At 49.9% G+C, this 20,000-nt stretch overlaps 2 protein-coding genes across 16 annotated transcripts in view; both read left to right on the top strand.

The window, feature by feature from the left end:
- The window catches only part of LOC113807056 (kelch-like protein 5), a 408,426-nt gene that overhangs the window by 271,023 nt on the left and 117,403 nt on the right, over window positions 1-20,000 (top strand). The window lies entirely within an intron of this gene.
- The window catches only part of pnt (ETS transcription factor pointed), a 211,952-nt gene that overhangs the window by 160,523 nt on the left and 31,429 nt on the right, over window positions 1-20,000 (top strand). For all 15 annotated transcript variants that reach the window (XM_070128946.1, XM_070128945.1, XM_070128944.1 and 12 more), the window contains one exon: window positions 5,745-5,861. In XM_070128946.1, the coding sequence (XP_069985047.1) occupies window positions 5,745-5,861 (117 nt within the window). The remainder of the gene's footprint in view (window positions 1-5,744; window positions 5,862-20,000) is intronic.

Raw genomic sequence — 20,000 nt, 5'->3', positions numbered from 1 at the left:
GGTAACCTACCTAATAATTTATTCATGCCCAATAAGTCATTTGCCCTCGCCGGGCCGTCGCGCAGCCGGTGGAAACTGCAGATGAGGCGGCCGTAATAGGCGTCGTAATTGGTAGTTGGCGGCGAGAAGTAATCGTTACCCAGTCAGGCAAATTACACAGCGCATGCGTGCCGCGGGACTACCGACCTTTGTTTTTAAAATTTCACGTTCATCGGCGCCCATTAAGGGTAGATGTGAGTGATGTGAGTGATGTGTTTGAGGAGAAGGGAGACGTAGAACGAGATAGACAGACGGAGAGAAAACAGGATGTTAGGTTAAGAAATAATTTGTCTCTTGGATTTCGTAACCGACGAATAATCCATAGAAATGGCTGTTCATTATTCATTTGTTTAACTTTATTATTTATCATTTTATGCGTAATTGGATTGAGTTGCGCACATCGAGCGGGAAAGGAAGTCCTTAATACATATTACTGCAGAATGAGTTTCATCCTCACTGGAGCGTCCGCAGGCTCAGCTCGTCCATTTTGTGGCCGTTCGACAAACACCTGGGATAGTGGATATACATACATACATACATATAATATATATATATATATATATATATATATATATATATATATATATATATATTTGTATATGTGTATATATATACACATACACGTGTGTATGTGTAACAAAAAGATAAACCTGCCCTTAAATATATATATGATTTTGTATTATGAATGAATGATTATCCCCGTAATTTATTTATTTTTTATCTGAGTCAAGCGTGTTGCAGTTTCGTTTTTAAAAATCGATAACTTGTTAGTTAACCTACCTTCGTCCCGTTCGTCCTCCACGTTCATGTCATGGATTTTTTTTCATTTTATTTTTGTTGCATTTCCACTATCTCCCTTATTTTTCTCTTCCTAGTTTTCTGTTACCTTCTCCCTTTCCCCTCTTTTCCCCTCGCCAAGGCCCCGTGGGAGCGCAGACACCCCCGCCTCCCCACCCTGCTCACCGCCCATCTTGGAACTGGCGAGCAGAAGCAGGTGTGACCAAGCTGTTGACGGACATCTTGACCTCCTGCTGAACGAACGCCGTGGTCGTGTTTTTATTTGATATTTATTTATTTACTTATTTATTTATTCGTTCATTTTTGTCTTTTCGTTTTTTTTTCTTAATTTTCTTTTGTCTCGTTTTTTGTTTTTTTCGTTTTTTTAATGTTTTTTGTGACGTTTCTATTTTTTTCGTATATTTCTTTGTTTTTTTGTTGTGGTAGATATATTTTTTATTTTATTTTTTATTTTTTATAATATTGTTATTGTCATTATGATTGTAGATTATATTTTTTTACCCATAAATAACAGCTGTACCTTTGAAATATACAATCTGGAGATGAAGAAAAAACGTGTCCTTTTGTCATGGGAAGATCTCCGTAAGGAAATGACCAGAAATCATGTCACATTCATACACTTCAAGATATATTGTCTCAAGTCCTCAGAAATGGTTGTCTTCCCACGAGAACCTGACGTCGGAGGGTGCCATGTGTCGCGGTGCCACCCTTTTGTGCCACCCCTCCTCCTCCTCCTTCCCCTCCCCCTCTCTGCACCTCACCCTTTTCTCTTTCTCTCTTTCTCTCGTTTGGGGCATTCGCGTCCTCTGCTTCCTCTCTTCTTTTCCTCTTTCCTCTTCGTTCTCTTCATTTAGTTGGTTTTTGTTAGTTACTATATTTATGATGTGGGTTTATTATCTTCGTCTTTATAGTTATTTTTGTTTTTGGTATTTTGTCCTTTTGTTATTGTTATTGTTTTTTGTTTGTTTTTAGGCTTGCGAAAGATTTTGGCGACAGCATAAAATAATGTCTTTTTAGGGGATGTTTTTGAGGACCCATTATACTTCAGAAAATGTCGGCATGTCAAGTACTTGCCAGAGCAGTCACATTACGCGTGTATGTGTGTGTGCGTGTGTACGTGTGCGCGTGAGAAGAAGGGGAAACTCGGGTTAAGTGGTGGTGTTTCCCCTCCGAGGGGAAGGGGACTGTCACACGTGTACCTGAAGGTCGCGCTTCCCCTCACTCTCACGACCGGGAAGGGCCGGGAGAAAGGGGAGGGGAATGATGACATGGCATGACACTTTATCGGCCCATTATGTCAGGGACCAGATGTCGATATTTTCATCTTTCTTTTTGTGAGGCTACTGTGATTATTATTGTTCCTTTAGAAAATGACCAGAGAAACAATTGATGGATAAAAGTAAGAGGAATTGTAAAGAAAGTCCTTCGTGTCTCTTAGCGCGAGGCTCTCCGGGATTCGTGATGGCCGCGAGCGGGACGCGCAGGTCTCTCGCGCATCTCCGCGTGTTGCGGCGGCTGGCCTGCACGTGGTGGCGGCCACGGCGGCCGGCAACAGGTTACGGCCGATGCGACCTGTTGCGCCACTCACCTGCACCGCGGCGGCCGAGGGGAGGGGAGAGGAGGGGTGCCAACGGCGAGGGAGGGTCACTCAGTTGGCGTTCGGTCGCCTTATTTGAAATTGTTTCCGTGAAACTTCGAGATATTCCTTTCCCCTTTCCTCCCTGGCTCGTGACCGTCCTCGATCGGGCGACAAGGTGTCCGTATGGCGCCCGACGGGAGCAGTGCCATAGTGACAGTTCCGCGAGAGGAGAAGCAGCCAGAGCCACATGGAAGGCGGAGACGGGCCATAAAGCCAGGTCGGTCCGGGCCACCATGTGTGAGCCGGCATGTGCGCGGTGTCGGGTGTCGGCGTGCGCTGTTGAGCATCCGGAAGGCCTGGTGGCACTGGCACGGTCTTGCGAGTGCCACCAAGGCCGGCCGGCTGTGCACATGATAAGAACATCATTTAAACGAAGCGGCTGTTCCTTAAGGCTCGGCCGCGCTGCCCTCAAGATATCAGCGCCTCTGCTAAGAAGATTCCGGGTTCACTTTAGAATTAATTTCTGGTCTCTGTGCCAGCGTCTCCGCTTCGCCCGCCGATCTGATATGGATCTTGGATGCGCCTCATAATTCATAGTCAATCCTCGCCATCCTCCTTCCTCCGTGGCTGTGCTCTGTGCGCCCGCGGAATGCCTTAATGTGCCTGGCGGTTACCCCTCACCCCCGCTCCCTCCCCCCCTCTTCCTCCTCTCAGCTGTTCGGAGATGTTCCCGAAGGCTACCTTGCTTCCCTCTGCCGCCGCCGAGCTGGCCTGTCAGGCCGTCCGAAAAACGTGATGCGTTACTTTGAAGGAAACTTTGAGTCCATTCCTCCAATTCACTTTATTATCATTATGTATCCCATTCCTTATAAATCCAAATGATAGACCTTTGATTACAATCGCAAAATCCTTTGTTTAGCCATTCCCTTTGTTCGCATTATCTGGCCGGTGACCTTTTCCCCATGATACAAAGACACCCAGGATTCTTGTACCGATAGCAGGGACGCTGCCTCCCCCTCCCCAGCCTTATCCTATTTAGCAGGCACCATAGAACGGGGGTGACAGCGGAGCGGGCCCTGAGTGCCACGACCACAAGCCGCTGGCACTGTAGCGATAGTGCTCACAGCTCAGATTACCCGCGATAACCCGTTTCCCTCCCTCGCCTCCCTTTTTTGTGGCCCTTTCGAAATCCCGGTTCATTTGGGGTCGGTAATGCACCTCTCGCTCGCGTAGCCGGGGGGGGGGGGGGGGGGGAAGGGGGGGGAGAGAGGGGTGATGGGAGTGCCATTGGGCTTGAGTGTGGACGACGGCAAGGAGGCGTGCTCGGGAAATCGCGGACTCGGAATCTGAAATAGTTCTTTAGATACAATACAAGGAGCTTTCATTAAAAAAAGGTGAAAATAGCCTACATCGTATTCATTGACTATTTGGAGTTTATTCAATGCCAAATTCCCCATTCATTCTTTTTATTTCGATTCTTCTTCCTCCTCCTTCCAATGACAATGAACTCCTCTTCCTTCTAACCTTCTTTATCTCTTCCTCCTGCGCGTCCTCTTCTTCATCTCTTCCTCCTCCTCTTCCTCTTCTCTATCTCATCCTCCTCCGCGTCCTCCTCTTCCTCTTTGACTCAAGCGCCGCGAACACAGCTGTGGTCACGCAGGAGCGAGCGAGGACACCGAATCTGCGCTGCGACGCCAGAGAACGTGATGAATGGCTCTGTGACGTCATTTCGCATGCGCTGAGGAGGGAGGGGGTGGGTAGAGGGGAATGAGGGGAGGAGATAAACCGGGGTGGGGGGTGGGGGGAGGTAGAGGAAGAGACGGTAAAGACGTATAAACTAACGAACCGAGAATTGAGAAACGGATGAAGAATGGCACAAGGAAGAAGAATAGAGGGAGGGGAGGGGAGGCAAGAAGGGTGATAGGGGTTTGCGGTGAGGTGAGGGGAAGCCACCCCTACCTCCTCCTCCCTCCTCCTCCTCCTCCTCCTGTTCCTCCTTCTTGTGGTCGGGTTTCAGGCACATCGTTTATTTCCCCTCGGCCGTTGTTTTCCGTTGTTTTATGCCCGACCGTTGCTTCCTCGTTTCCCCTCTTGTTTCCCCTCGGCCCTGGTTAGGCTTCTTCCCCCTTTTTTCATGTTGTTTGTCTTTCTTGCACAATGATAGGGGTTGGAGGAGGAGTCGCCTTTGACACCGTGGCGAGATTTTACGGGAAAAGATGGGGGGAATGGAGTCAATAAAAAGACGAATTGTTGGGGAAAGATGTAAGTGCCCGAGAGAAAAGGACGAGTAGGCCTGGTTATAAAAAAATGTTTGAGGAAAAAGAACGAGTCATAGAGAGAGAGAGAGAGAGAGAGAGAGAGAGAGAGAGAGAGAGAGAGAGAGAGAGAGAGAGAGAGAGAGAGAGAGAGAGAGAGAGAGAATGTACATTAAGATAGTGAGAGAAGAAAGATATACAAAGAAAGACAGATACATGATCACACACACACACACACACACACACACACACACACACACACACAGAGAGAGAGAGAGAGAGAGAGAGAGAGAGAGAGAATGAGAATCCTCAACTCTCCGCTCTATCACATGTCCCAACGGTCGAGGCTCGTGCTGAGATTTGAGGCTCAGGTCGTCTGTTGTCTTTGGGTTATATTTCTTTCCGTGTTGTAAATTATCAGCATTGTACAGCGCCGGGGGAACGGCTGTGGGGAGGTGGGGGTGACTAAGGGGGGGAGGGTGAAGGAGGGGGAGGCGGGAGGGTGGGGAGGGGGACGACTTTGAAAGCTTTGTCTTTTCCTGTGAAGCGGGAGAAGGGTTGATGGAGGAGGGGGAGGGGAGGGGAGGGAAGGGACAAGGGGGGGTTTATGGGTTCAGTGTCTTCAAGACGTCTCTTATCATATTCACGTTTATGCCGAGGTTCTTGAGCTGATTTTGGCCGTCTCCAGATGCGATGTTCTCTCGGGGCAAAAACGTTAGGGGTTTCTCATGGCATCACGTTTTACTCGCCCTGTGTGGTTTGTTTATGTATCATTAACCTTGGTTGGACCACAGCGCGTTCGCAATGTGCAAGGCGTAGTATAATAGCATGATGACTTGTTTTACTGAACTTGCGTCTTTTTTATATATAAAGTATTCTTTATTGTAGAAATGCGAGAATGATATACTGACTCTGATCTATTGGCGTGAGTTGCATCTTTGATCATCTAAAGGTATAAAACTATAGCATATATAGTAATATTAGTATGAATAATCTTTATAATATAAAGATTATGGTAATACATTTTGATCTGTTATAACCTGTGGCCTAATCTGCTTCTCTTTCCTCGCCAGACCTGCCGGCGCCGGTCCCCCCCCTCACGCCGGGCACAACCAAGAAGATGACTGACGCTCTCAGGGCCTCCTTCGCGTCTTGGGAGAAGGAGAGGGAGAAACACAACATCACCAAAGGTAATGGAAATCCCCTGTATTTTCGGTATTTTTATATATAGCTTTTGTTCTTTTTGTTAGGACTCTTACTCACTTCGCTTGCAATCCTTCTTTGTGTATCCCTGCGTTTTGCGGGGGGGGGGGGGTTAGACCAGTTCTCGTTCTTTAGCGGAAGCCCCGTCGGCACGTGGAAAGAACAGGGGAACAACCTGGGTTGGGGTAGGGGGGATATGGGCAGGACGTGGCGAGTGAAACACGTGCCCACTCGCTAATGATATAACCTTAATGCACAGTGAAATTACCTGGTAAACACTTCAGCCCACCAGCTGTCACCGCGCCCGTGCCCACCCGCGGGCTCGCTGCCCTCCCCCTCCCCCCATGCCCCTCACACCTGCGCCTCGCCGTGCACGTGGCGACACCCGCGCGTCTTGGCCACGTCTTCGAACTCGGACCGAATTTCCTTCTTCGACGAGAATTTCTTGAGCAAAAGGCGAGGCATTAGTCTGCTGGAGTAATGATCACGAGGAGTCTTTTTTGCAAGTATGTTCTTTCGCGTATTTTAAGGGACTGCCCAACCCCGGGGGCAGGCATTCGGGCAGGGGCATTAGGCGGGCAGGCGAGAGAGCACTAAAGAACAACTAATGGAACTAAACACCAAATCATCGTGTCCCACATATAACACGCTTTATTGCGCGCGAAAGCACAAGCGACAACAGTTCTTAGGCGAGAGCGCTCGAAGGGCGAATTCGGCGTGCAGGGCCGGCCAGGACAGGCGAGCGCGGGCCGTGAAGCCGCAGGTTGCGAGAGTCACGGCCAGACCGCAGGCCGGCGGCCGACGGAGGCGCCCGCTCGCGACGCCGGCCACTGCGGCGGAGGCTGAAGGTCGCCGGAAAGGCCGACGCCACTGAGGACGCTGTTGAACTTTACATATTAGTGCATATATATATGTGCATATATATAATATATATGTATATGTATGTGCTTGTGTGTGTGGATGTGTGTCTGTCTCTGTACATGCATGCATACATGCTTATATTTACATCTATATTATATTTAATTTCATATATATATATATATATATATATTATATATATATGTATGTATGTATATATATACAAGAGTGTGTGTGTATATATGTATATATGTGTGTGTGCACACACGCGTGTATATGAATGATTATCCTGTTATCACTAGAGCATGACTTCAGACGGAGTTCCTGTGAAGAGAAAGACATACTCGGCATTCGCAGACAATTTTCCGCACGCAGACGGCCGTCGTCGGGCCACGCAGCCGGAACCGAGGCAGACGTGATAAAAAGGCGAGCGGCGAAGTTGCCGAGCGTACTGTAACCTCCTCCAGTACTGTACCCAGCAACACTATCAGCCATCTGACGTTTTTGGCTCGACCGCCTCGCCTCCCTCGACGCCGCTTGGCATATGCTGTGCCCGCGACCCACAACCATCGGCCGGGCGCGCTTCTCTTCGCTCGGGGCCCCTCTGCGGCGGTCCCCGAGGCCGAACGATTGTGGGAACGACCGACGCGGCGCCGCGGCCTCCCCCCGAGCGCACAGGATCCCGGCCAAATAACGAAAACTCGAAGTTAATGCGTTTTATTGGGACACGTAGGCTGGACGGGCCTGTGCTGTCCAGGCGCACCGCACGCACTCGCGAGGGACTGTGACTCGGCGACTCGGGAGGCCGCTGCGACGCCCATGCGCCCCTCCACGTGCATTTTCCTTCATTTACGCGCTTGCTATGGAAAAATGAATACATGCGCATGCACACACATACTCATACAAACGCAGCTAGACACGCACACACATATAAAGAGATAAGCACAGACACACAAGGAGATAAACAATAACCTGGCACAATAAATGGCTTCATTAAGAGCCAGGCTGAAAACCTGATAAATCGGCGTGGTGGCTGGGGCGGCAGAGGCTCTGCGAGGCGGCCAGGCGAGGCACCCGGCCAGACAGAGCGATGAAAGTAAGTGATAGATCATTAGGAGGGCCCGAGTGCTCATGACGGCCAGAGGTGTGGACTGCGGGGCCACCAGCTGCTTTCCCTGCCCTGCCCGCTCTCGCCTGGGCTATCCTCCCTGCCTTGCCCTCTGCTTTACCCTGCTTTGCTATGTCCTCTGTTTTCCCAGTCCTATCCTCTGCTTTTCCCTGTTTTACCAAGTACTTTACCCTGCCTTGTCCTCTGTTTTAGCCAGCCGTGCCTTCTGTCTACCCTACCTTGCCTTCGGGTTTTCCCTGCCTTGCCCTCTGCCTTATCCTGACTTGTCATTTTTTTTTTATCCTGTCCTACTCACAGCTTTACCCTTCCCTCTTCTGTTTTTTTTCCTCTGACCTATGCCTTAACCTGTTATTACTAGTGGGCCGTTACTACTTCTGAGCATTGGTGAGCGCAGAGAGACGTCGAAACGGGCTGGAAACAGAGTGCAACAGACTGCAACAGACGACGCAGCAGAACGAGGGCGCGAGGACAGCAGCGCCCTCGACAGCAGCAACAGCAACCAGGCTCATTATTGTTGACCAACAGCCCCAGCTCGAGCCTCGGCCGCGGTACATCTGGCCCGTGTGCATCTTGTACTCAACTCTAATGTACACTCGGCGGCGCTTGTGAGCTCTCGGGCTATTGTGGCGGCGGGTTATGGTGTGGTGGTAGTGCGGGTGTGGTGGTGGTGGAGGTGATGGAGTGGTGATGGTGGTGATGGCGGCTGTGGTTGTGAGTTGTGATGGTGGTGATGTGGTGGTAGTCATGACAACGTCTGGTCATCACGGCGGTCATGTCAGGAGGTGTGGGCACGGCTGGGCGGCTGGTGGCGGCGAGCGTCAGCTGGGTAGCGTGCCCGCTAGCCCCGTCACACACACACACACACACACACACACACACACACACACACACACACACACACACACACACACACACACACACACACACACACACACACACATATACACAAGGAAATACACACAATAACCATATAGACACATACATGCATATAATACACACACACACACACACACACACACACACACACACACACACACACACACACACACACACACACACACACACACACACACACACACACACACACGCACACGCACGCACATAAAGAAAACGGTTCTTAATATGAAGCGCTACTGGTATCGGACATATACAGGATGATAAACCAAGAGAACTTAATTGATAAGATCCCGATGATTTAACGCTTAGAGCACTAGGAAAAGGCGGGAAAAAGTCATATTATAGACAAAGAAAAGTTTAGAAAAGGAAAATAATGAACAGTGGGTCAGTAGATAAGACAGTGGGGCAGATCACAGGGCAGATGGGCGGTGGGTCAAGTCAGCACACGTGGGCTGGAGAAGTGGGTGGGTAGGGGTGGGGGGTAGGCGGGCGGTAGGGGGGTAGGCAGGAGGCCACCCACCCACCCGCCCGCCCGCCCGCACTCGCAACTGCAAAATTGCAACTTATGTACCACGCCGATCACATCATTTACAAAGGTGCTTCATCTTGTTGCTTCCCGTCGTCCGTGGGCGTGTCAAGCCTTCGTGGGCGGCTCTCGGAGTTCCATCGTTTCCCCCACGGTAGAAAGGAAAAAAGGGGGGCGAAAAGAGAAGAGGAAAAGGAAGGAGGAGGAAGAAAAAGGAAAGAAGACAAATGGGAGGAGGAGAAGGAGAGGGAAAATGACTAATGGCAGATGGGTGGTAAGAATAAGAGGAAAGAGAGGAAAAGAAGCAGGAAAATGGAAAGAAGAAGAAGAAAGAGAAAGAAGGATAGGGATGAGGAAAAAATGAAGACGAAGAAAGTAAGGGAGAAAAAAAGAAGAAAGAGAAAGAATAAAAATGAGAATGAGGAAAAAGATGAAGACGAATAAAGGGAGAGAAAAAATAAGAAGAAAGAGTGTCTAAAATGACTCTCCCCCCCCCCCCCCCCCCCAGAGCAGAAACGTCGCCTAAAGAACACGGCCATAAACTCTCCTCGGGTCTCTCTCCTAGCATGCCAGGTACATCATTAACAACAGTTTTATACCGTCACATAAACGACTCGACGGGACCAAAACACCCGAGCCAGGGACTAAGCCATTCACGGATAAATCGGATTAGAAACGTTTTTTTTTTTCCCTTCTCCTTCTCCTCTCGGCTCGAGTGGTTTCCTTGGGCGAGTGTAGTGTTACTCGGGGCCTTCGCTTCGATCCTCGGCTCCTTCGGCCTTGCGGGAGGTGGGGGGGAAGGGGGGAAGGGAAGGGGAAAGGAGGGAGAGGAGGAGGAGGAGAGTAAAAAAAAAAGAAAAAAAATGTCGCTCCCATAAGTGAAGATTTTATATAAGCGATTCTATGGAGAGAGAGAGAGAGAGAGAGAGAGAGAGAGAGAGAGAGAGAGAGAGAGAGAGAGAGAGAGAGAGAGAGAGAGAGAGAGAGAGAGAGAGAGAGAGAGAGAGAGAGAGGATGAACTGGTGGCTTCGGGGGAAATGGCATTAGAGGGCTTTTCCGATGCGACTGGAAGTTAGCGTCGACTCGGTAAGTTTCGTAAGGGAGGGAGGGAGGGAGGGAGGCAGGGAAGAAGAGAGGGAGAAGCACTGATATGGGAAGGGAGAGGGAGGGAGGGAAGGAAATAGTAAGAAACAGGGACATAGGAAAAGAGAGAGAGTGGGTGATAGGTTCGTGGGCGGCGGTCGTGCGGGCGGTGGGTGAAGAGTGAGGGTGACTTTACGACGTCGGAGGGGAACGTAAGCCGATTGTGGTGCCGGCGCCGAGGAGGTGGTGGTGGCGGTGGCCGGCCGGTCCTTCACGTACATTCACAAGCATGTGCGTCCTTATTTACTTGTGTCCGTTTGTAAACACACACACACACACACACACACACACACACACACACACACACACACACACACACACACACACATACACACACACACAGAGAGAGAGAGAGAGAGAGAGAGAGAGAGAGAGAGAGAGAGTGAGAGAGAGAGAGAGAGAGAGAGAGAGAGAGAGAGAGGCCCAGCAAACAGACCACACGTGCACGACCAGACACAACCGTCGTACTCTATTCCCGAGCGCCAGCACCACCTCCAACTCCTCTCCGACGACCAGCACGACCTCCAGCTTCGGCACGGGGGGTAGGGGGAGGGGAGGGTTCGAGGAGCGGTCATCAGGAGGCCATAAAACACCTCAGACAAAGTGTCGGGCAGGTAAGCCTGGGAGGTCCTCACCTTCGTCAACTGCTGCGGCCTCACACACCCCTGTGGACTGGCCCCGCCGCGACCTCAAATTTCTTGCTCAATTACGCTTGTTTTTTCGACGGTTTTGTGACGTCTGTTTTTTTTTTTTTTCTCTCTCTCTCGATTCTTTTCTTTTTTTTCTTGTTTTGTTGACCCTGTTTTGGTGTTTACCTTTGACCTCTTTTATGGTTCAGAGGAGGTTTTAAAATAGGTATTATAACATGACTTAAACACTTTTAATAACGAAACGAAATGAAGCTAAGGTGAAAGCCAAGTATCAACCACGGCCTACAAGATTAACAGAAAAAAGAGAGAAACAAACAAACAAACAAACAGTCGATGGGGCTAGAGGCGAGCAAGTGTCCGCAGTAGAGAAGTCGAGGTATGTGTGCGAGGGTAAACAAACAGGAGGACGCGGCGAGGCAGGCACTCAGTGACGGCTCTTCGCACCTTCCTCTCCGTTCACAAAGAAGGTGTTGACAGGTCGGTGCCAGGGATCACGCTCGCCCTTAACCCTGGCACTGCGTTGTCCTGGCCCTCTGGAGGACTGACCTAGGCTCGGGGTGCGAGTACTGACCTTACTGGGCTTGTAACTTGCCTCTCCGGTTGAACTTTGACCCGGTTCGATGGTCAAAAGCGCGTCCGGAACGTGCTTCCTCGCCGAACACATGACCTCTGTGTATCGCATCTGTCGAGAGATGCTTCGCGCCCCTCACTGGGAAAGGTCAGGGCGGCAGAGCCACCTCGAGCGTGTGTGGAAGGAAGGAGAGTAGCCTTGCACTTTTTTTTCTGTCCCTCCCTCCCTCCCTCCCTCTCTCTCTCTCTCTCTCTCTCTCTCTCTCTCTCTCTCTCTCTCTCTCTCTCTCTCTCTCTCTCTCTCTCTCTCTCTCTCTCTCTCTCTCTCTCTCTCTCTCCTATCTTCCTTCCTCATTCCTTTCATCTTCTCTCTCCATTACTCCCACTTTCTCTTCTTCCTTCCTCCCTTCCTGCTCTCATACTCACTTCATTACTTTTTTTCTCCATCCTTTTTGCTCTCCCTCTGCCCTCCCTACCCCCTCCCTCTTTCCCTCCTTCCCGTTTCTCTTCGCTTTGAATAATACTGTCCAAACAATAATGATCATAAAAAGGGTTAAGATGGTCAAGAAAGGGAGGAGGAGGTATGGAAGATGGGAAAGGGAGAAGGAGGAGGAGGAGGGAGGGGAGGGGGGCGAAAAGAGAGGGAGAGAGAGTATTTAAAAAAAGAAGATGAAATAAAATAGAGAGATAAAGAGACACCGCACGGGGTGGTCGACTATATCAGCTGTTTGTATAATTGTCGTCTCCGCCTATTGTTTTAGCTACCTGACGTACTAGTAATTAGGTGAACCAGTGCTGTCCCGTCGACTACCTGCCCTCCTCAGCGCGCCACCCAGCTGCTGCCATAGAGGGGGGGGGGAGGATAATGAGGATGGGGATGCAGAGGAGATAGGAAGGAAGGAAGGAAGGGTGGAGGAGAGGAGGGAAAGGCGGTCGAAGGAGGTGATAGGTCATTGGCTTTGGGAAGGCAGTAGATGTGCTTGTAAGGAAGAAATGGGATAGAGAGAGAATATATATATATATATATATATATATATATATATATATATATATAGAGAGAGAGAGAGAGAGAGAGAGAGAGAGAGAGAGAGAGAGAGAGAGAGAGAGAGTTGGAAAGATGAAAAAGGAAAGAGAGAGTTAAGAGTCAGGAGTCAGCTGACCCCTCGCGGCGATGGGGTGTTAGAGAAGCTGCCCCACGCTCCGGGGTCCTGTGTGGGCGTGGGGGCGCGTGCGGAGCGTCTGATTAAGTCCTGCTGAGGTGATTATCCTGGCGAGGTGCCGCCCGCGAGCTCCTATCGCCTTACGTTTCTTGGAAGACTTCTCTTGAGGATATTAAATCTTTTCCTTCGTGGAATACGCAGTGTGCGCAAGAGTGTGTGGTTGGAGGCGTGCTTGTATCTGGCTTGAAGTCAACTTGAAAAAGGAATGACTTATCTCATTGCAAGCTTATGGAGTGTCCTGGAGAGGCAGTTCGAGGGGAAAGGGGGAAGGGGGGCGTATTCCGAGCGACGTCCCGCCGAGGCCTCCCCTCTTGAGATAAGGATGCTGCCCTCCGTTCCAGACCGGCTTGTTCCTTGCCCGCGGGACTGAGCGCGTGAAGCCCTCTGGTCCGCACACTTCTCGTCTGCGAATGGCACGGCGCCCGACTTTGCTTGCGACTTCCTCGTCCCGCAAGCAACTGACGCGGGTATTGATCCAAGGCAGCGAGGAATGCCGTTCAAGAAATACCGCCGCTCAACCCCGCGATTTTTATCCGAAATCCTTCTTGCAAAAGCCCGGCAATTAAAGATATGAAGCCGAAGCCAAGCGTGAGGGAAAGCGGGGCGGGCCGGCGTGTTCCAGGTGGCCGCCGTGCCGCTCGCCCGTCTGGAGCAACAAAACAAAATGGCGGCGGTGGCGGGCGCTGGCCGGCCGGCGCACGTGGCGGGGCATCGCGACCCCGGCGCCTCCTCCTCGTAACGCCGGCCCTCGATTGACGTCGCTCTCGAGACACAAGATAACGCCGATAACGAAGGGAATCGCGTCATAAGGAGATTAGCGAGGGGTTTACGGCGGCCCGAGCCTCAGCTGGTGGTGTGAGGCCTGAAGATGCTATGAGCCGCCGCGGCACCTGGCTCGCTCAGGTAAATACAGCAATTAACCAGAATAAAGTGACGCTAATTAACCCCGCCGCCCGACCGCTACCGCCCTCGTCTCCTTAGGGAGGTTTACTCTTGAGGGCAAAGAAAGCGGCAGATAAAGGTATAAAGGGGAAGGGAAATGAATTAAGAGTTTTATATAGGAGAGAGCCTAAGTGTGAAAGAAAGAGAGAGAGAGAAGAAAGTGAGTGAGTGAGTGAGAAAGAGAAGAAAGTGAGAGAGAGAGACAGACAGAAAGACAGACAGACAGACTGACAGACAGACAAACTGGCTGATTGACTGAAAGACGAAGGAGACAGACAAAATGTGTTATACAAAAAAGGAAAGAAACGAAAAGAGAAATAAATAGAAATTTAAAAAATCCAAGAATACGTGACGGCATATATTTCTCCAACCAACTTGCAAAACAAAGACAAATAAATAATGAAATAACTAAAAAGAATGCTACCTAAAATAACAATAATAATAATAACAACGAAAATAATGGAACCCCCCCACCCCCACGACAGTTCCCACAACCATTCATCATATCCCAAATAACTCTTTCTTTTTAATCTTTTTTTTTAGTCACGGATGTCCATCACGCGGTCTAATTTGGAGTAATTAGTCCGATCCGAGGCGAGCGGGGCAGGCATATGTCCTCCCCGGGGACAGTGAGGTACCCGGCTGCCCTGTTTGTTTATGATCCGAAGGGATAAAGGACCTTCCGAGGCCGCGCTAATGAGGTGATCGGGTCGGCCGCCGCGTGGAGGTCTCGGGCGCGCGCGGGGAATATGGCCGATGGGCGGGCGGGCGGGATGGGGTGGGAGGGGGGAAGGGGGAGGGGATTGGGGGGAGGGTTGGGGGGGAATGGGGGATGGGAGAGGAAGGAAGGAAGGGGGGGAGGGGTGCGGAGTGGTGTTTTACGTATTGGCTTTGTATTTTTTTTTGTGTTTTGTTTTATTGGTTTTTGTTTTGTGTTTTGGCCTTGTCTTTGTGTGTGTATTTTAGTGTAACTTTTGTTTTGTTGTCTTTTTAATTTGAAGTTTGGGATATGTTCGGCGGGTGTTTTGTTGTGGTTTATTGGCTTCGGTTTTTGTACGTTTAAATGGATGTGTGTATATATGTATGTATATTTATATAGATATATTATGTATATATAAGTGTGTGTGTGTGTGCAATTATTATTTTCATTTGTTTTTATATTTATTTTGAATTCAATTGGTTTGGGTTTGATTGTGTAGAATATTTTTAACATGCGCACACACACACTTACACACACACACACACACACACACACACACACACACACACACACACACACACACACACACACACACACACACACACACACACACACACACACACACACACGCACACGCACACGCACACACACACACACACACACACACACACACACACACACACACACACACACACACACACACACACACACACACACACACACACGCACACACACACACTACAATTTACGACCGACGGTCCTTGGAGGAAATAGAAGCCTGAAGTTGATTAAGCGATTCAGTTATTTATATTATTTCCCGTGATCGCGTAATAATGATAATTGGCGCGCGCTAATGGCGGACCTCCACAGCTGCTCTGGCCTTCGATTGCAACAGCGAGAAGGTCGAAAGTTCTTGTCTTTTGGGGCGTCTTTCGCGTCTTAAAAGAAGAAAGAAGGAAAAATGAGGAAAAAATACGTGGCTGAAACCGTATAGGCCGCGATCCCGTGTGAATTATCGCTGTGTCGCTATGTACTCCTGCGACGATAAACAGTCTCATGAATATAAACACTCTTTTCCTCCTTTTTTTTCCTCACCTCCTCCCTCCCTCTTTCCCCCCTCCCCCCCTCCCCCTCACATGCTGTACCCCTTCTTCATGCATGCCAGTCGACCACCTGCTGCCCCCCCCCCCCTCTTCCCCCCTTCTCCCTTCTCCCTCCCCCCCCCTTGTACGCTATACACTCGCCTTCCAAGTGTTTTCTGTCTGTCCGTCTGTCGTAGCCTAGCATCTGTCCTCTGTAGTCACCACACCCTCGGTTCTACGCCTTGCCACTCGGTTCATGTGCTGGAGACTGACTGGCTTATCGGTACCTACGTGGATTTAATTATTGGTTCTTGCTTTGACCTACTTTTTGGTACTTTACTTGGACGGGCTTATTGGTACTTACTTGTGCTAACTGGTTCTTACTGCTATTTGCTGGTTCTTGGACTTACTGGTTCTTATTTGGAATTATTTACTGGTACTTATTTCGACTTAATTAATGATTCAGAGCTTGGACTTGCTTGTAGTTACATATTTTTATCAGCTGCACAAAGAACGGATAGACATAGTTCTTGTACGTCTATTTCCATGATAATATTAATTTTTACGGTTTTATCTTAAAGAGAATTAATTTTGTGTGAAAAGTTTCGCACTACATTGTATTCGACTATTTAAATGCAATTTGCATACTTTTTAAACTTCTGATTCACCTGGAAGTATTTTTATAACATGGATAACATTCATTATACGCGGTAATATCAGCAATTTTGAGATGTTTTCTCGTGTAAGGATATATTAACGTTTGTTTTTACGCACACACTCCTGCTCGTGTCTACATGTGCGTCGTTATGTCGTGATATGTGGTTGTCGAAACGTACACGCGCGTGTGTGTACCTGCTGGGCACCTGCCAGGACCAAGAACACGTGCCTCCCAGCTGCCACGCACACATGCCCCTCGCAGCTGCTGTCCGGCCTGGCTGCTCCTTCGCCCAATTCTCACTCGCTCTTCCTTGAAAATTCATGAATACTTACTCGCTAGACCTCCAAGGGGGTGGCTGAGGTCGACCTCGAGGGAGAGGAATGTAAGAGAGTTTAAATGGAAGCAGAGGTTGAGGGCGAGAGAGAGAGGACCTCGCCGGGCGCGCGCCAGCTGCTGCCCGACCCAGCCCAACGTCTCCACACCGACCACTCCCCTCGCCCTCTCGCCTCTTTCTCCTCCTCCTCCTCTTCATCCCTTTCGACTCTCTGTATATCCACCTCTTATCGGCCTATCTCTCTCTCTCTCTCTTCGCCTTTTCTTCAGAGTGAGGAGCTATTTCCCTCTCCTTCCGCCGAGCGAGCCGCCCACGCGCCGGGGAGCAGCGCGGGCGGGATGAATGGGCGAAGAAAGCGAAAGGTCGCCGACTGTCTTCCTCGGATCGCCCAGAGCAGAGTGACTCAAGGAAGGAAGGCTGTGTCGGCCAGCTGACAGACCCGGTCAAACAATTGGTCCATCTAACGAACTTTTTGGCCGCAGCTACCAGATGCCCGGTTGTGGGCGGTGGGGGTGGGGGGGCGGGGGACGGGCGGGCGGGGCGGGGGGATAAAGTGACTTCTCGAATGGGTTTATTGGAATTAGCGAGAGCAACGGCGGGGGTCGGATTCTACTGCGTCGGTTTGTTGCGCTGTTCGGACTCGGGGGCATCGGCCGTCACGTCTTTTTCCGTCGTGGCAGTGATTGATGGTCGTACCGCCTTGTCATGAGTCGTGATTGCATCATGACCCTTGTCCATTAGCCGGGACAAACACGTGATCAGAACACAGGACTACCGCTGCGTGCACTCTGGCTGGCTGGGCAGTGCGTTCGGCTGCGGCTGCTCACAGGCTGAACTTTGGTTTATTTTGTAGTTTGTTTGTCTTATTGGTATTCCCGTTTCTGTCACACATTCACACACACACGCACACACACACACACACACACACACACACACACACACACACACACACACACACACACACACACACACACACACACATACACACACTCACTCACTCACTCACTCACATACACACACACACACACACACACGCTCACACACACGCTCACACACACTCACAATTACACCGGCACACTGACATTTACGCTAACACTCATTCACGCACACAGATAGACATTTACACTCACACCCATTCACGCACACAACACTCACACACAGTCACTCGCACACATGACTTCCACCAGGGCCTGCCAACCAAGCAGTGTGTTAGCACGTCACCCGGCACCATTAGCTTTCATATATGTAGAGTCACATCTCGTTCTTTTCTCAGAATTAGGTGTCCCTTCACGCGCCGGGGGGGGGGGGGGGGGGTGCCATGGGAGTTCCCAGAATATGTCCACAAAGGATTTTCCTCACGATGGCTGGCTCTTTCTGGTGTTTATTTGAGAGAGCGGAAAATTGGGTTGTGTGTGTGTGTGTGTGTTTGTTTGTGTGTGTGTGTGTGTGTATGTGTGCGTGTGTTTACGTGTTGGTGTGTGAATGTTTCGTGTGTGTGTGTGTGTGCGTGTGCGTGTGTGTGTGTGGGAGTTTGCGTGTTTGTGTATGTACATGTATGTGTACGTGTGCGTATTCGAGAAAGCGAGAGAGAGAGAGAGAGAGAAAGGAAGTGAAAGAGATACCATTATCCGTGTGTATTTGATAAAGAATTTATTCATCTGTTTAATCTCCTGTGGGACATTTCTGATACGTATTTCACTTGTATTCGAATACGCCATCCCCTCATCCATCCACACGGGGTCAGTTAAAACCCTATATTCTCTCGTATTGTTATAACAAGGGACTCGTAATTTCCATTTTATCGCGGTCCTAATCTGGGAACTTTCTTGTGTTTCTCTATTAGCGTGGGTTCGAACCCCCCTTAAACAGTGTTATTGTATTCGGGCGCTACAGTGCGGGCGACAGAAGGGCCAAGCAGCCTCCCCGTCTGTAAAGGCCAGGTCGGTTGCGCACCAGAACCGGCTCTTTTTTTCCCACAGAAGGCCCACACGAGACTGTTTCTTCTTCTTCTGCATTATTGTTATTATTTCGCCGGGATTGTTCCACGAGTTGGAACTTCCGTGTTTTCCTTTCTTCGGAAGGGAGTAATCACAATGATCCACTTGTCGTCCTCTCAGGCGGAGTTCCCCTCCCCTCCCCTCGCCCGGGAGAAAAAGAAAGAAAGAAAGAAAGAAAGAAAAAAATACATGTAAATCGTGCACTTGTGAGTTTCGTTTCTCGCGCTCCCCTGCGAACCCCTCTCGACCGCCGGGGAAAACAAGGTCTCCGCCCACATTGTCACAATGGTTGAGATTATCATTTGATATTGATAGAAATATGACCCATAATGTCCCGTGGAATTGGCCATTGTCGTCGCCCGTAGCCCTAACCCACGATGGTCCTTCCCGAGCAATTGTAACTGTTTAATTGTCGTAATGAGACTGAAGAGGCCGTGATAATGAAAGGTCCTCTAGTTCTCTCTCTTTCTCTCCTTTTCTCTCTCTTTCCCTCCCCCCTTTTGCTCTTTCTCTCTCCTCTGTCCCTCCCGTCTCCCCCCATCTCCTCTCCCCTTTCTAAGACCAACGCAATCCTACTCTCTCGCTTTCCCGAACCTCCGCAGGACTTGTTTGAAACCTCGGTATGGAAATGTGTTCCTCGGTCTCTCGTGGGAATTCTTGCTTCATCTCCGTCTATCTATACCCACAATACCCTTACCCTTCACCCCCCCCTTCCCCTCTTTAATACCCGGTTCCCCTCGCCTCTCTCTGCCTGCCCTCCCCCCCCCCCTTCTTCTCCCCTTGTCCTGGTCCGCCGCCCTCACCCCCACCCCGACGAAAAAACAATAGCTTGCCAGTACATACAATAACGCGACCAAAGCTTTATTCCGACTGTCGAGATGTGATTGTTTTTCGTTTTCCCCCCTTTGCTCTCTCTTTTTCTTTCTCTCTTTCTCTCTTTCTCCTTTTCTCTTTCTTTTTCGATATCGCAAACCGCCAAGGGTTCTCGCTTTCCCATTTTTTGACAATTCGTTGCGTCGATGTCCTTCGTAATTGTGTTGCTAGGATACGTTTCTGGTCCTGCGAGGGCTTCCTTTCCCCTCGGAGGCCAACACGAGCGCGCCCAGGCCCCTCCCCGCCTCCCCTCATCTCATTTGCATACAAGGGCACCCGCGCCCGTATGCCCAAGTTGGTGATTAATTAGACTAATGATGCTGTGATTTTGTTTCTATGCTGATCTCTTCAGCGGTCCGTGGGAGAGAGAGAGAGAGAGAGAGAGAGAGAGAGAGAGAGAGAGAGAGAGAGAGAGAGAGAGAGAGAGAGAGAGAGAGAGAGAGAGAGAGAGAGAGAGAGAGAGAGATAGAAAGGAAGAGAGAGAAAGAGAAAGAGGAAAACTTTGAAACCGTAATGAATATTAAAAAGATGAAAATAAAAATGGCAA

Source organism: Penaeus vannamei, chromosome 13 (genome assembly GCF_042767895.1).
Source record: "Penaeus vannamei isolate JL-2024 chromosome 13, ASM4276789v1, whole genome shotgun sequence".
In the NCBI taxonomy this organism is placed as follows: Eukaryota; Metazoa; Arthropoda; class Malacostraca; order Decapoda; family Penaeidae; genus Penaeus; species Penaeus vannamei.
Note: the sequence above shows the minus strand (reverse complement) of the source record. Positions and strands in the feature narration are given on the sequence as shown.